Source organism: Suricata suricatta, chromosome 4 (assembly GCF_006229205.1).
Source record: "Suricata suricatta isolate VVHF042 chromosome 4, meerkat_22Aug2017_6uvM2_HiC, whole genome shotgun sequence".
Classification (NCBI taxonomy): Eukaryota; Metazoa; Chordata; class Mammalia; order Carnivora; family Herpestidae; genus Suricata; species Suricata suricatta.
In genome coordinates this window covers 163267073-163281093 of record NC_043703.1, presented here as the reverse complement: position 1 = coordinate 163281093, position 14021 = coordinate 163267073, and the positions used below count along the sequence as shown (strand labels likewise).

Here is a 14021-nt window from a genome sequence, read left to right as displayed (position 1 = left end):
TCATCAGTACGCTGGTCGCCGGCGGCCAATGGCAGCGGCGCCGAGCTCCTGCGCATGCTCATTTGATTCTATCCGGGTTCTCAACCCTTTGACGACGGGAGGCGGACCCGGCGGGGAGGAGCGGGAACAAGAGCCACTCAGGTGGAGAGCAGGTGGGGTCGAGCGGTGGGGGAGGGTCCGGGAGGAGGGACACGGGGAGGTGGTGGAGGGGCGTGGGCGGGGCGTGGGCGGGCACTAGGGCCTAGTAGGGTCGTCACTCCGCCCCCAGCCCGTAGTTTGAGGGCACTGAGTTGTCCCCTACTGGGAACTCTTCGTGCTCCGTTTCTTGTCGCTCACCTGGGGCTGTGGCGCTGCCCTTTGTTATCATTAGTACTTTGCCCAGCGCGGGGACTGAGGCTTGACAGTAGCCGATTTAAGGTTCTTCTTCTAACCTTGCAGCTAAGGTGTCATATTTGCATTTAGAGAGGAGAGGCTACAAAATTGACGTATGGTTGAGGGCATGATGGTCATAAGGTGGGGAGCTAGGATGTGTGCCTAGTCTGTCTGACTCACCTAGGCTCTGCCCAAGGTCCTCAAGGTCAGGGGCCATGCTCCAGGCAGGCATGGAGCAGTGTCCGCACTTGGGAGAGGGTGGGGGGAGCATGTACCACCAGTGCTGCTGAGTGTGATGCCAGGCACCACTCCTCTGGCAGTATGACCAGCATTTGACTCTAAATGGGAACCTACTGGAAGACCTTGGGTTCCCAGGGCATCTCCAAGGATTGTCACGAAGAACTTAGCACTTACAAGGTACCTGCCCTGACAGACCGTGTCCTTGGCAGACAGAAGTGAAATTGCATGGAGGTCAAAGTGCCATAGCAGAACCCTGTCACTAAGCAAAGTTCCACTGGTTTAGAAGACGACGTACTTCTACAACTGTGTGATTATTTTTTTCTCCACCCTTAATCTTCTTGACAAATGAGATCACCTCACACCTGTAAGGACTGCTGGTATCAGAAAGTCAAAAAATAGCAAATGATGGCAGGCAGTAGAGAAAGGGGTGCCCTTATACTGGTTGGTGGGTATGTAAATGGGTACAGCCACAGTGGAAAACAGTATGGAGTTTCCTCAAAAACTTAAAAATGGAACTACATATGTTCCAGCAATCCCCCTTCTGGGAGTCAAAGGAAATAAAAACCACTATGTCAAAGAGATATCTGCACCCCCATGTCCAGAACAGCCTCAATTACAGTGGTCAAGACATGGAAACAACCAAAGTGTCCATAGACAGCTCAATGGATACACCAAGTGTGGCACTCACACGTGTACACGACCCCCCACATACACACAGTGGAATATTACTTAAGGTTAAGAAGGAAGTCCTGACATTTGCAACAACATTGATGAGTCTGGAGGACATGCTGTTAAGTGAAAAAAGCTAAACATAGAAAGACAAACACTGCATGATTACACTTACATGTGAAATGTGAATTAAAACAAAAAGATTGAAATCATTGAGGAGGGGGACACCTGGGTGGTTCAGTTGGCCAAGCATCCAACTTCATCTCAGGTAACAATCGTGCGGTCTGTGAGTCCAATCCCTGCATTGGGCTCTGCCCGGACAGCTCAGAGCCTAGAGCCTCCTTCAAATTCTGTGTCTCTCTCCCTGCCCTTCCCCCTCTCAAAAATAAACATTTTAAAAAATCATTGTAGCATTAGAATGGCACTTACTGGAGGGTGAGGGGGATGGGGCGATATTGATCAAGGGATACAAAATTTCACTTATAAGGTGAATATGTTCTGAAGACCTACTTAATAGTAAAGTACACTGTAGTTGAAACCTTGGAAGAGTAGATCTCAAGTGTCTTCGTCACATACTCACAAAAAAAGGTAACTGCTGGATGGTGGATATGTTAATTAGCTCAATTGTGGCTCTCATTTCACAACATATACATGTGTCATGACATGACATTGCTCATCTTCAATATATACTATTTTTATTTGTCAAAACTAAAAAAAATTAATCGTTTATTGAAAGGAAGACAAAAATGGCTTTGCTCTGTTGTATCCCAGCGCCTCGCACCTGGGCAGGCACAGTTAAAGTTTGATGGAAGGGTGTTGGATGAATACGGAGCCCTCAGTGAGTACAGTAAAAATTAAGGAAGCAGACACAGATCTGAGCATCCAATCTATCATCTCCGATTGCCTGAGATTAAGTTGTGGGGCTAAGAAAATGCAGAGTCTTTATACTGCTGGATTAAATCTACCCACTTATTGCTGCTATTATTACTACTATCTTTATGGTTAATGGTATTATTACACAAGTACAAATGCACAGCTGGAAAAGTAGAAAATACTGATAAGCACAAGGAAAAACCTCTAAAAATAAGTATTTCTTGAGTGCTTTGGACAAGAATCAGAAGAAAGGGCCTAATCTCTCTTTCACCTGACTCTCTGGCCCAGACTTCCGGTAGTCCGAGCATCTGACTCACTTCCCTCCCCAACACTCTGGATGTGGTCAACTCTCCCTGCCCATGCCCCGCCCCCTTATCACCTTGGAGCGCAAGCTCCACCCACCGTAGCACGAACCGGAAACGCGCGGAGCAGCCGGCTCCTGCACTGGGCATGCGCGAATCAGACCGGACGCCAAGCGCGCACAGGCGCAGAAGCCGGACAGGGTGCCGGGTCGCGTCCCTTTTTCCGGTCTTCATCCACCTTCTCCCCGGACTCTGGTCACGGCCGCCCGTGACCGTCTCTCCAACCCCAGTGGGCGGGTGGCAGGTGAGACTCCGGGCCCGGGCTGTGGGGAGGGGGTCGGGTGATCCCCAACCGCAGCCCCTCGCTGGCTTGTCCCCTGGCCGCTCCTCCCGCGGGGAGAGGGCGTCTCTTCTGTGTCTCCCCCTTGGGGAGCTCCTCTCCGGGGGCTCCTCCCCTGGAGGCTTCTCCCGGGGGACTCCTGGGGGGGAGCCGTCTCCGAGGTCTCCTCCTCGGAGGTTTCCTGCGGGTCCCGGCTGTGGCACTCAGCAGCTCGGCCCGAGCAAGCCCCTTAGTATCTCTTCTTGCGGGTCTGCTCTTGGGTGGACAGACACGCCGTGCCCTCCCAGACTCGGTATTGTGCGGGTAAAATGCGGCGGTTTGTGCGAAAGCACAGACGCCAGAGTGAATGTTGCGTATTGTTACACCTCCTGATCCTTCCAAAGCAACGTTCGGTGCGGAATGGCCGATAGAGTCTGTACCCTGCGAAGACTGACGTTTGTTTTAAATGAAACACGGGACTCCAGGATAGAGCTTCCAAAACGTGTCGGTTTTTCTCCCGCTTGGACCAGTGACACTTGAACCTACAGTTTTCGACCTTTTTACGGTGGTTGGAAGATTGGGTGTCCTTGTGTCCAGATAGTGTACCCCCGGCTTGTTTTCATGACTTCAGGAGACGGTGCCGAGTGACGGCTCAGGAGCTCGGCCCGCTGGGGTGGGAGGGGGAGGCAGGGGAGGGCGCAAGTAGGATACTGCAGCGGCGGCACCTTTCACTCCGCCCTCACATTCTGTGGTTCCTGACGGATCCTCTGCGGTCCAAGGCCCTGTTGGCGCCGTGCTTCCTTATTACAGTTACAGTCTCTGTGCTTGTGGACGAAGCTCATTACGGTGTAAACGTGCCTGTGCACGGGTCACTGTCAGCCCCTCACCACCCCGGCGCACAGTCCCAGAAACCAGCGCCGAGAGATGAAGGTGCTCCTCAGAGGTCCCTTCGCAGTGAAGCCGGGACTCCAGCAGGTCCTCAGAGCCTGCGCCCGGTGCTCTTCCTGACGCACCCCTGCTGCCCTGGATCATGGTCTGTCCCAGCAACCTTACCGACAGAGCAGAGGCCGCAAACCCGAGTGGGGATCCTGCAGCCGCAAGCATTGTCAGTGTGACTCTGGCCAGATCACTTGGTTTTTCTCTGAGTAATGGGAGTAGTAATAGTCCTTTATAAGTTGGTCCTGAGCATTAAATAGGACAGTGCAGGTCGGGGCGCAAGGTGGGCTCAGTCAGATAAGCGTCCCACTCTCGATTCAGGGTTGTGGGATCGAGCCCCGAGTTGGGCCCTGAGCTGAACGTGGGGCCTGCTTGGGATTCTCTCTCTCCCTCTCATTGCCCCTCGCCTGCTTGCTCTCTCTCTAAATAAACATTAAAAAAATAAGATAATAAATGTAAAACGTTTGCTCTGTTGTGGGTGTTCTTTACATGGGGACTTTTGTAAGTATATGCTAATTAGATTTCCACTAAGTGGCATATGTTTTCACGGAAACAGGGTTTACACTATTACAGTCCGGTAAAAGGCTTGTAATCCCAACATCATGTCCAGAAACTGCACTATTGTAGTTAAAATTGTTCTTAATGAAACTTTTCAGTTCTCGAATAATCACTTAAAGTTAGTACGTGAGAAGTCATAAGGCTTTAATTAAGGGCCTTGTGCAAAGCACTCACCTGAACGGAAAGTCCACTTCCTTTGCTACCAGGTTGATGCTAACTAACATAAGCTAAAATGTCTACGGTGTAAAGAAAATTATTAAGCCAACAACAGAAGTGATTATAGTACACACAAACCAAAAACAGATACATGTGCTTTTCTAGTTCTTAGTTATAAAACGTAAAGACTGCATGTAACATTCATGAAGCTACACAGAGATCAAGTGCACACGGGCCCGGTCTTCTGCCCCCAGCATAAGAAATGGACGGTCGTCAGTGTCCCTCCCTGACCACACCTCCCTTGCCCCCACCCCAGCCCCCGCTCCAGATGAACTGGGTTTTAGCACCACCTTGCTCTCGCACTTGCATTCCTAAAACAATATGTTGTTTAAGTTCTGTGTTTTCAAACGTTATACAGAAATTCATACTTCTTTTTCTACTCCTTTGTGCTAAATCAGATTTGTGAGGTTCAGACATTGGTGTGTTTGATCTAGCATGTCTCATTCATTTCACATTTAATGTTCCGTTTTCAACATATTGAGCCTGTGGTCAGTGCTGGTCTCCAGTTTTTTTTTTCCATCTTTGGCAGGGGGGTTGGGTATTTTACTTGGATTTGCTGTTTATAAGCATTCATGGTCATGACTGATGGTGCCCTGAGCTGGAACCCCTCTCGGATACGCAGGTCGTGAAATCACTTCCTGTCTTCACCGGGGCTCCTGGGAGTGCAATGAGATCCTTCATGGAGTTTAAGAAACAAAGCAGGTGAAGGTGCAGAGGGGAGGGGGAAGAGACAGAGAGAGGGAGCCAAACCATAAGAGACTCTCAGGCACAGAGAACAAACTGAGGGTCCACAGAGGGAGGTGAGTGGGGGTGGGCTAGGTGGGTGAAGGGGATTAAGGAGGGCACTTGTGTTGAGCACTGGGTGTCATATGTGTGTGATGAATCACTAAATTCTGCTGAAAACAAAACAGAAAATAGGTACTTAATTTTACAGCAGCCATGGGCATGAAGTGCGAGCATCCTGGAAAAATCAAGATGTACGGCCGTTGAGTCACAGGGTGCCTGCCTGTGAAACGTGTACCCCTTTCGGGCTGTTCAGATCTTTGGCCTATTTTACCGTTGGATTGTTTATTGTCTGATTGAGTTACAGGAATTTTTTTTTTATCTATTCTTGATGTTAATTAAGAAATCTGACAGTTACCAAGTGTCAGTGACTGTGTTGATCAGGTGTGTAAATTGGTACAAGCACTTAGGAAAGCCACTGGTAATTTCTGGTGAGGAAGAAGAGGTGTCTTCTCTATGACCCAACGTATGCATGACGTTTATTTTATTTTGGAGAGAGAGTGTGAGCAGGGGAGGGGGGCAAAGGGAGAGCGAGAAAAAGGATCTTAAGCAGGCTCCACGCTCAGCACAGAGCCCAACGTGGGGCGCTGTCCCACGACTCTGGGATCGTGACCTGAGCTGATTCCAAGAGTCAGAGGCTCAAGCAACTGAGCCACGCAGGTGCCCCACACGTAGCATTTGGCAGCAAGAAGAAATCTGCATGTGTGCGCCAGGTGACATTCGTGATGGCACGAGTGTCGTGTCCGAAACCGTCAGCAGTGGGGCAGGCCGGGGTCGTGCTGCCGCACCGCAGAGCATTGTCAACAGTGCAGGGGCGTGAATTCCTGCTCCACGCTGCTTGTGAGGTTGAATCTCAGGTCACAAGAAGAGAGGGGAGATAAGTCAAAAACCAGAAGGAAAAAAAAAAACCTCAGTAGAATGTCATCTGAGGAAGCAAACGTGTGGAAAATTAAAGAAAAACAAGAGTGTGACAGATTTCAGAAAATTGCCCCTAGAGGGGGGAGAAGTAAGTATTATCAGGGCATAATACCGCAGTCACGTGGTGTGACTGTTTTGTATCCGCTCACAGTTTGTTAGAAGTTATTTGTAGGAAATGCACCTTTAGAAGAGAAGGGGAGAGGAACAGGGGAAGAACCTGCGAAGGTCGCCCACTGAGAGAAGACAGACCACCCTTCCCTGTCCGGAGCCACTCCCGCCATACTGCCGCTTGCCCAAGCGCTGTTAGCCACTGAATTTGCTCTCCTTGTCACTTGGGTCTTGAGAGCATGGTGGTGCGGAGTCACCTGGCGTGTAAGAGGCAGAAGCACGCGTGAGCGGTGGCGCCGGCCTGCAGGACATTGGGAGGTGGCCCTTGGGTAGCAATTTTTAGTACATCCGTAGTTTCTCTTCAGAAATTATGATTGACAATACAGTTTTTCTTCTGGATTGGGTAGCATCTTCCTTATCACTGGAAAACAGATTGATTTTACAAAGTAGGTTGGATAAGAAACAAGGTTTCTGAAGAGAATCAAAGCATGGTTACAAACAAGCAGTTGGTTTGAATGTTGCTTTTTAACTCAGCTTTCCTCTTTTGAGAGTATTCTTTCTTGGGGCGCCTGGGGGGCTCCGCCAGCCGAGCGTCTGACTTCAGCTCGGGTCATGATCTCACAGTCCGTGGGTTCAAGCCCCACATCGGGCTCTGTGCTGACAGCTCAGTCTGGACCCTACTTCTGAGTCTGTGTCTCCCTCTCTCTGCCCCTTTCTTCCTTGTGCTCTGTCTCTCTCTGCATCTCAAAAATAAATAAACGTTAAAAGAATTTTTTTTGATGAATAACACTATATATGGTAGCTTTTGCTCAAAAAGTTCTTTAAGAAAAGGAGCAAATTTTCTTTAGATGTTAGACTCCTTGTTTCATTTTGTGGCCTCTGCCGTTCTGTGTCAACACAAAATTCCAGCTCTAACTGGCCCCGGTGTCTCAGCTTCCTGGCGGCACAGTGTCGAGCAAGCTGCCTGGGGTCTGCAGGCGTCAGCCTCCTCGTCTGCCCAGTGGAGATCTCGGGGTGGTTCTGAGGGTCCAGGAAGAACGTACATGCACAAGTCTTAGATCAGCGCCAAGCCTGGTGTGCGCTGGTCACTGGCCCGGTCTGCTGCCGCCGGCTGCAGCCGTCAGCGTGCCTCAGTGAGTGCGCCTGTGTCTTGGCCCAGGTTTTCTGACTCACACTTGAGTCAGGGGGGATGAGGAGAGATTGTTACAGGCTGGAAGAGGGCATCTTCAACTGAATCTTAAGGAACAAGTAGGGTTTAAAAGACTGGAGATCTTCCCCCCCATTAGGATGGCCAGTGTCAGACAGGAAAACAGCAGGTGTCATCAAGGATGTGGAGGAATCGAAATCCTTGTCCTCTGTCGCACAGAATGGGAAGTGGTGCGACCACTATGGAAAACACTTTGCTGGTTGCTAAAAAAATTAAAATCAAATTGTTGTAAGATTCAGCAGTCCTGCTACTGGGTGTGTGCCCAGAGGAATAGAAAGCGGGGACTTGAGGTGTTTGTACACATGCATTCTACAGCAGTCACACTAGCCAGAGTGTGTAAGCGACCCAAGTGTTTATCAGCGGATGAGTGGGTGAACAAAATGTGGTGTCTGGACATAATGGGATATTATTCAGCCTTAAATAACAAGGGAATTCTGGCATCCCGCCGCCTGGGCGGACCTTGACATTACACTGTGTGAAATAAGCCAGTCACACAAGGACAAACGCCATGGCGTCCCACCTAAGTGAGTTATGTGGCGTGACGAAGCTCATGGAATCATAAAGTGGAAGGCAGTTATCAAGGCTGGCAGCGGGGGTGGGGAAGGGCCCCGGGGAGTCCGTGTCTAACGGGGACATTGTTTCAGTTTTGCTACATGACAGGACTTCTGGAGTTGGACAGTGGTGATGGTTGCACACTGAATGCACTTCATACCACTTAACTGTAAACTCAAAAGTGGTTAGGATGGTAGGTGTCTTTTAACCGTGATCAATCGATCAATTGAAAGATGGCTGGAGTCTTTTGAACATATAACTGGTAACTAGTTCTAAAAGACTTTAGTTTTTGGAGCACTTGGAGGTTCGCTGCTAAACTGAGCCGAAGGGTCATTACTTGCGCTGTACCCTGTGCCTCCCCCACGGAGCAGTGGTGTTAGAGGCAGTGCGCCTGCACTGACGCGTCGCCATCCTGCAGAGTCTGTAGTTTACATCAGCGTTCACCCTCGGCGTCGTGCATTCCGTGGGTTTGGGCAGATGTAGCAAATGTCATGTAGCCACCATTTGTTTTTAAGTTTAAGTCAGCTCAGTAGTAACGGAGGCTGAATGCTGATGAGGTTGGTTCATTTCTGTCTTGGCTTCAGGACCATGGAGAGCGCTAACAGCACCAGCCAGGGCGCGCCTGAGGAATCCGGTCCCGTGGAGGGGCGAGCCGGGAGCACCCCTCCACAGGGGGAACAGGGCCAGCTCCTTTATCATGAGGAGACCATCGACCTCGGTGGAGACGAGTTTGGGTCTGAAGAGAACGAGACTGTATCAGAAGATTCTAGTAATTTTGTAGATAAGCTGAATGAGCACATGATGGAGAGCGTCCTCATCTCTGACTCTCCCAACAACAGCGAGGATGACGCAGGTGAGCTGGGCTGTCTGCAGGGTGTCGTGGAGCCCACTGACAGTCACACTGACCCCGCACCGGAAAGTCTGCTGGAGGAAGGAGCAGTCGACACCCTGAGTGACAACACTGGGAGTGACGCAGACGCCGGAGACTGTGCATCCAAAGGCGGTTCTGACGCAACCCCCGACCCAGAGCTGGAAGAAGTGAAGGATGCGCCCGCCGTGGAAGAGGAGGGTGCCGAGGACCCGGGTCCGGAGGGGGCGGGGCACAGCCCGCCGTCCAGGCAGTCCCCCCGTAAGGAGGAGCCCGTGCCCGTGTGCACCATCTTCAGCCAGGCGCTCCCTGCCGGCTCCCAGCCGCCCCTGCTGCCGCGGGACGGCTTCCAGTCCCAGATGGTGAAGTCTCCGAGCTGCAGCGGCGCGGTGGCCAAGACCCCTCCCCAGGCGGTCCAGCCAAGCCCCAGCCTCAGTAAATTTTTCGGCGACCCCAGCAGCACGAACTCCTTGGCCTCGGACTTCTTCGATTCCTTCACCACCTCCACTTTCATCTCCGTCAGTAACCCCAACGCGGGCTCTTCCGTTCCAGAACAACGGTCCTCGCTCTGCACTCCGGGGGGAGACAGGTCCCCGGGCTCGGCTGAGCCTTCCCACTCCCCGGGGATTGAAAAGTCGGAGTCGGGTGTTTCCCCGGCTTCCCTGGAAATTCCTCAGTCTCCAAAACCGTTTTCCCAGATTCAGGCCGTGTTTGCTGGGAGCGAAGACCCGTTTGCCACCGCCCTGAGCATGAGCGAGATGGACCGCAGGAGCGACGCCTGGCTTCCTGGGGAGGGGACCCGGGACATCCTGATTTCGGTGGCCGCCCAGCAGTACAGCACGGTGCCCGTGGACAAGGAGAGGCTCACCATGCCCGGCCTCAAGTTCGACAACATCCAGGTAGGTGCGCGGCGCCTCGCGGAGCAGGGCGTTCTGTGTCCGCACCCCTCCTGCCCTTCTCATTCTGTTTTCCCAGCTTCTCAGCCCCGTGCACGTGTGTGTGTGCGCTTGTGTGTGCACCCACATGTAAACACCTTCCCGGACTGAAAAATCCACCTTTTCCAGCAGTTCCTAAAAATTTTCATTTTAAGAGTCCGTGTTATGTCTCTAGTTAATTTGGAACTCTGCTGATTTCCCTAATGAAATGTGTTTAAGGCCCTAATCGGAGCCCTGCAGCGAACACCAGCAAGGTGTACACGGTCACGTCAGACTTCTCTGAAATGGCTGTGAACCTTGTGTGATCACGTCATTTGTGACATTTCAGCTTCAGCAAGTAAGCCCCCAATGTTTAGTTTGTTTGTTTGTTTACCAAATGATGTGCTTTATGTTTTTATACATTTCATTAAGAGAAATAGGAATGGCCCCACAAAATAACAATTCACAAAAATGTACCAGTGTTCTATAGAATAAACAGTAACATAGGAAAGTTCAATTTAGGAATCAAAGACAATAAGATGATTTCCATTTTCTGTTATCTTATTTTTTTAATGTTTATTTGAGAGAGAGAAAGAGAGTGTGAGTGAGGAGGGGCAGTGGGAAGGAGGCAGGGAGAGACTCCCAAGCAGGCTCCATGCTATCAGCACAGAGCCCAATGTGGGGCTCGAACTCACGAGCTGTGAGATCATGAGCTGAGCCGAAACCAAGAGTCAGACACCTAACTGACTGAGCCCCCAGGGCGCCCCTCTGTTTTCTGTCACCTAATTACACATTTCATTCACGATTGTTCCATGCTTGTTACAGTGTGAGGAAATAGCCCGTCTTGGGCAGCCCTGCTAGGACCACAGATGGGTGAAGTTTTTAAGCCAGCATCCAGCGTGTGTATTATTTGATCCAGAAGTCCCACTCTTAGGAATCATTTTTGTAAGGGAGCAGCATCGCTGGCATACAAGCACCCAGCTTCGGGGATGTCTGACGGAGTGTGATTATTATTGCAGAGCATCTGAAAGCCCTTTATCAAGCGGCTGGTTGAACGCCCTTGACTCCTCTTCATAGCAGAACGTCTGTGCAGGTGTAAACCTGATGCTGTAGGGTGCCGGGGGCTCCGCCGGTGAGCGTCTCTGTGACCTTGATTTGGGCTCAGGTCGTATCTCTCGGTTTATGAGACAAAGACTACTTGCGTCAGGGTCTGCACTGACAGCGTGGGGCCCGCTTAGGATTCTCTCTTCCCGCCCCCACGTGTGTGCGTGTGCACTCTTCCAAAATAAATAAATAAACTTTAAAAACAAATAAAGTAGAAATAGAAATGATGAGACAACAGAATTTTTAGCGAGGTTCATACCTATTAAATTCGAAAGCCTAGTTACGAGATGACCTGAAGAGTGCGCAGTGCGGTAAAAAAAGTTGACACACACCACACACATGACGCGACACGTGACATGACACACACGGCGCACGAGACGCAGTATGTGTGTGGCACCCATGACACGCGGCATGTGGCACACAACACACGTGACCGTGACCCGTGCGGACACCTGCCGGTACAGTGAGCTCACTGGCTGGCATTCAGCGCCTTGCGGAGACCACACGTGGGCCCGGCAGGGGCTGCCCGGCCCGGGGCGTGGGGGGCGTCGCCCCGGCCAGGCTGCCAGCCTCGTGTCCTGTGCGTGTCCATCCTCCCGGGACTGGAGGGGGACCGGCCGCCTCCCGCAGCCCCGCCGCACACGCGTGGCCGGGTCGGAATGCCCAGTGTGTGGATGAGTGCCGTGGCCTTGCTGAACGTGGGCAAACCACTGAGCCCGGGACCCGTGCCCCACTGGGGATGTGGAGCCTTCGCTACTTTCTAGGGACCAGAAGTGGGAGCCCACTGGCTCTGGGCCCTTCACATTGTGGTCTGCACAGCACGTCCAGGCACCAAACACACGCGTGTTGTGCGCGTAGTGTCCTCTGGGCGGTGTCAGCGGCGTCCTCTCCAGCCTCCCAGGCCGAGTATACCGACCAGACACTCACTTTGCAGGACCTTGCTAACGCATTCCACCACGGACTCCGGGTTCAGGGGATTCTTGGACGTGTGGCATTTGATTGACGTTTCCGTGCAGCCCTTCCCTGGCCCCGTGTGCATCCACTGTACCCGTGGTGGGGGGCTTTAGTGCTCTTTGTGTCTCCTCCCGGCCCCCCCGCCCAGATCTCTGCTCTGCTGCTCGGCCCCTGGGAGCCCAGTGGGGCTGGCCTGCCAGCCCTTCCTTCCCAAACTCTCTGTGGTTTGCAGTTTGCTTCCCCCACTGATTGTAATTCAGGGGGAAGTCAGAGGTCGCCATGGAAACGGCTTCGCGCCCAGAGGTTCGAGGGCATTTGGGGATGTGCCGAGGTGCTTCGCCGGCGTCGCACAGGTCTGGGTGAGCACGTGACGTTTCGTGGACGGGGCCACGAGCGCTCAATAAGGGGCAGGCTGGTGAGTGTCAGACCATGAAAGTCGTCCTGCCCAAAACGTCTCTGGTTCTTAAGTCCGGACGCCAGGGGCCCGTGGCGCTGGTGCTCTGCGGCCTCGCCTGGGCGGAGTCGCGTGAGGCCCCGCCCAGGTTCCCCCAGCTCCGGAGCCTCTGTGACTTCCTCCCAGTTCGACGCTGCTAAGCGTGAAATGCCTGGGGACGTTGTGCGAGGGACTCGGGAGCCCCCGCCACTTGGGCAGAAGGTGGGGGGCCAGGCGGGAGGCGGCGTTTCTTCCTCTCACTTCCTGCGGGGCCCAGTGACGCCTTGCAGCTCGGGCTGTTTGGGGACTCTCGTGGTAAATTGAAATTTGAACCATGAGTAGTTCCCAAAACACCTCTGACCCTCCCCGCAGGGAACGTGTGTTCCCTTTTCTATCATCCTGCAACGCTCCTTCGTTCCCGAAACAGGAAGGAAATCGTGCGGTTACCCTCGCAGGGACGGGCTGCGTGACTGTCAGAGGACTTCAGGTTGGCTTTTCTGCGGACTTGCTGTGCGCACCACGCTTTTAGAACCGTTTCTCAGATCTGCCTGTCAGTCGGCCTCCCCTCGCCACTGTTGCCACTGCAGACACCTGCTCGGCCATAGTCCTCTTCCTCACTTAGTGTGGCTGTTTTCCAAACTGCTTACCCATCGGTACCTAATTAAAAATTACCTTCCTGTGGGATCAAACTTGAGAAGATTTTGAATTTGTTCCTTTACAAAGTGATGTCCACAGCAGTCTGCGCTAAGTCAGCAGCTTAAAGGTGAGCGTGCATTACGCCGTTCCCCCAGAGTCCCGTCGGGGGGGACAGCCCTTACGGCTCGTCATGGTCGTCCGTGCCCTCTCTTCTGTTGTTTTTTGTTTTTTTCTTTAATGTGTATTTTTGAGAGAGAGAGTGTGAACAAGGGAGGGGCAGAGAGACAGGGAGACAGAATCAGAAGCAGCTCTAGGATTTGTGTGAACACAGAGCTGAAACCCATCAACCATGAGACCATGACCTGAGCTGAAGTTGGACGCTTAACCGACTGAGCCCCCAGATGCCCGTGGCGTCTGTACTTAGAGAAGTGAGCGGGTAGTTTGTGGGGAAGTCGCTCAGAACGAGTAAGGGGGGGGAGTCTTGTCTGCGTAGTGCTTGTTCTCGGAGAGGTGAGCGAGCAGAGGGAGGGCCGCTCAAGCAGAAGCGCAGCACGTCTGCGGCCACGGGGAGAAGGACCGGGCCGGGGTGGGGTAAGGGGCCTGTCCGGGGGCGGCAGCGTGCTCTGCCTGTGCTGGGGACCTGCATGCCTGACGCGCCCTTGGAGACTGGACCTTCCGCCAGCCCCTCTCCTGCCCCGGTTCTCCCCCCTCCCCTTCCCACAGTCGGATTTGACAGGAGTCCCCTCGGGGAAACCCCCTTCCGGGTCCGTTCCAAGTCCCGTGTCAGGAACCTCCCGGAAGCCAGAGGCGCACCTGTTCCCGGAGGCCTGCCAGCTCCGCGTGTTCTCAGCTTAAGGTGTTTCATCTTCATGTTCGTTTTTAAAGGTGGTCTTTTTTCTGGGTGCGCAGTATGTTTACAGTACAAAATTGAAGGTTGAAAGATTTTCTCGTCCATTGAGCGCTTTGGAGATGCCCGGCTGTCCTGCTCTGGACGCCAAGGTCACACTGAGCTTTGTCTCTGGGGTGCCTGGCGGCTGAAGGAGTTGCTTCGTCCCTTTT

At 52.6% G+C, this 14021-nt stretch overlaps 1 protein-coding gene across 5 annotated transcripts in view; it reads left to right on the top strand.

The window, feature by feature from the left end:
* The first annotated feature begins 91 nt into the window (after nucleotides 1-91).
* Nucleotides 92-14021, top strand: part of TRAPPC12 (trafficking protein particle complex 12) — a 74764-nt gene continuing 60834 nt past the window's right edge. For 2 of the 5 annotated variants that reach the window (XM_029938362.1, XM_029938364.1), the window contains exons 1-2: nucleotides 2588-2760; nucleotides 8638-9820. In XM_029938362.1, the coding sequence (XP_029794222.1) occupies nucleotides 8642-9820 (1179 nt within the window). In that variant the 5' untranslated portion in view covers nucleotides 2588-2760; nucleotides 8638-8641. Of the gene's footprint in view, nucleotides 153-2586; nucleotides 2761-8637; nucleotides 9821-14021 lie in introns of those variants that run through there. The other 3 variants (XM_029938365.1, XM_029938363.1, XM_029938366.1) reach the window with 3 other exon arrangements.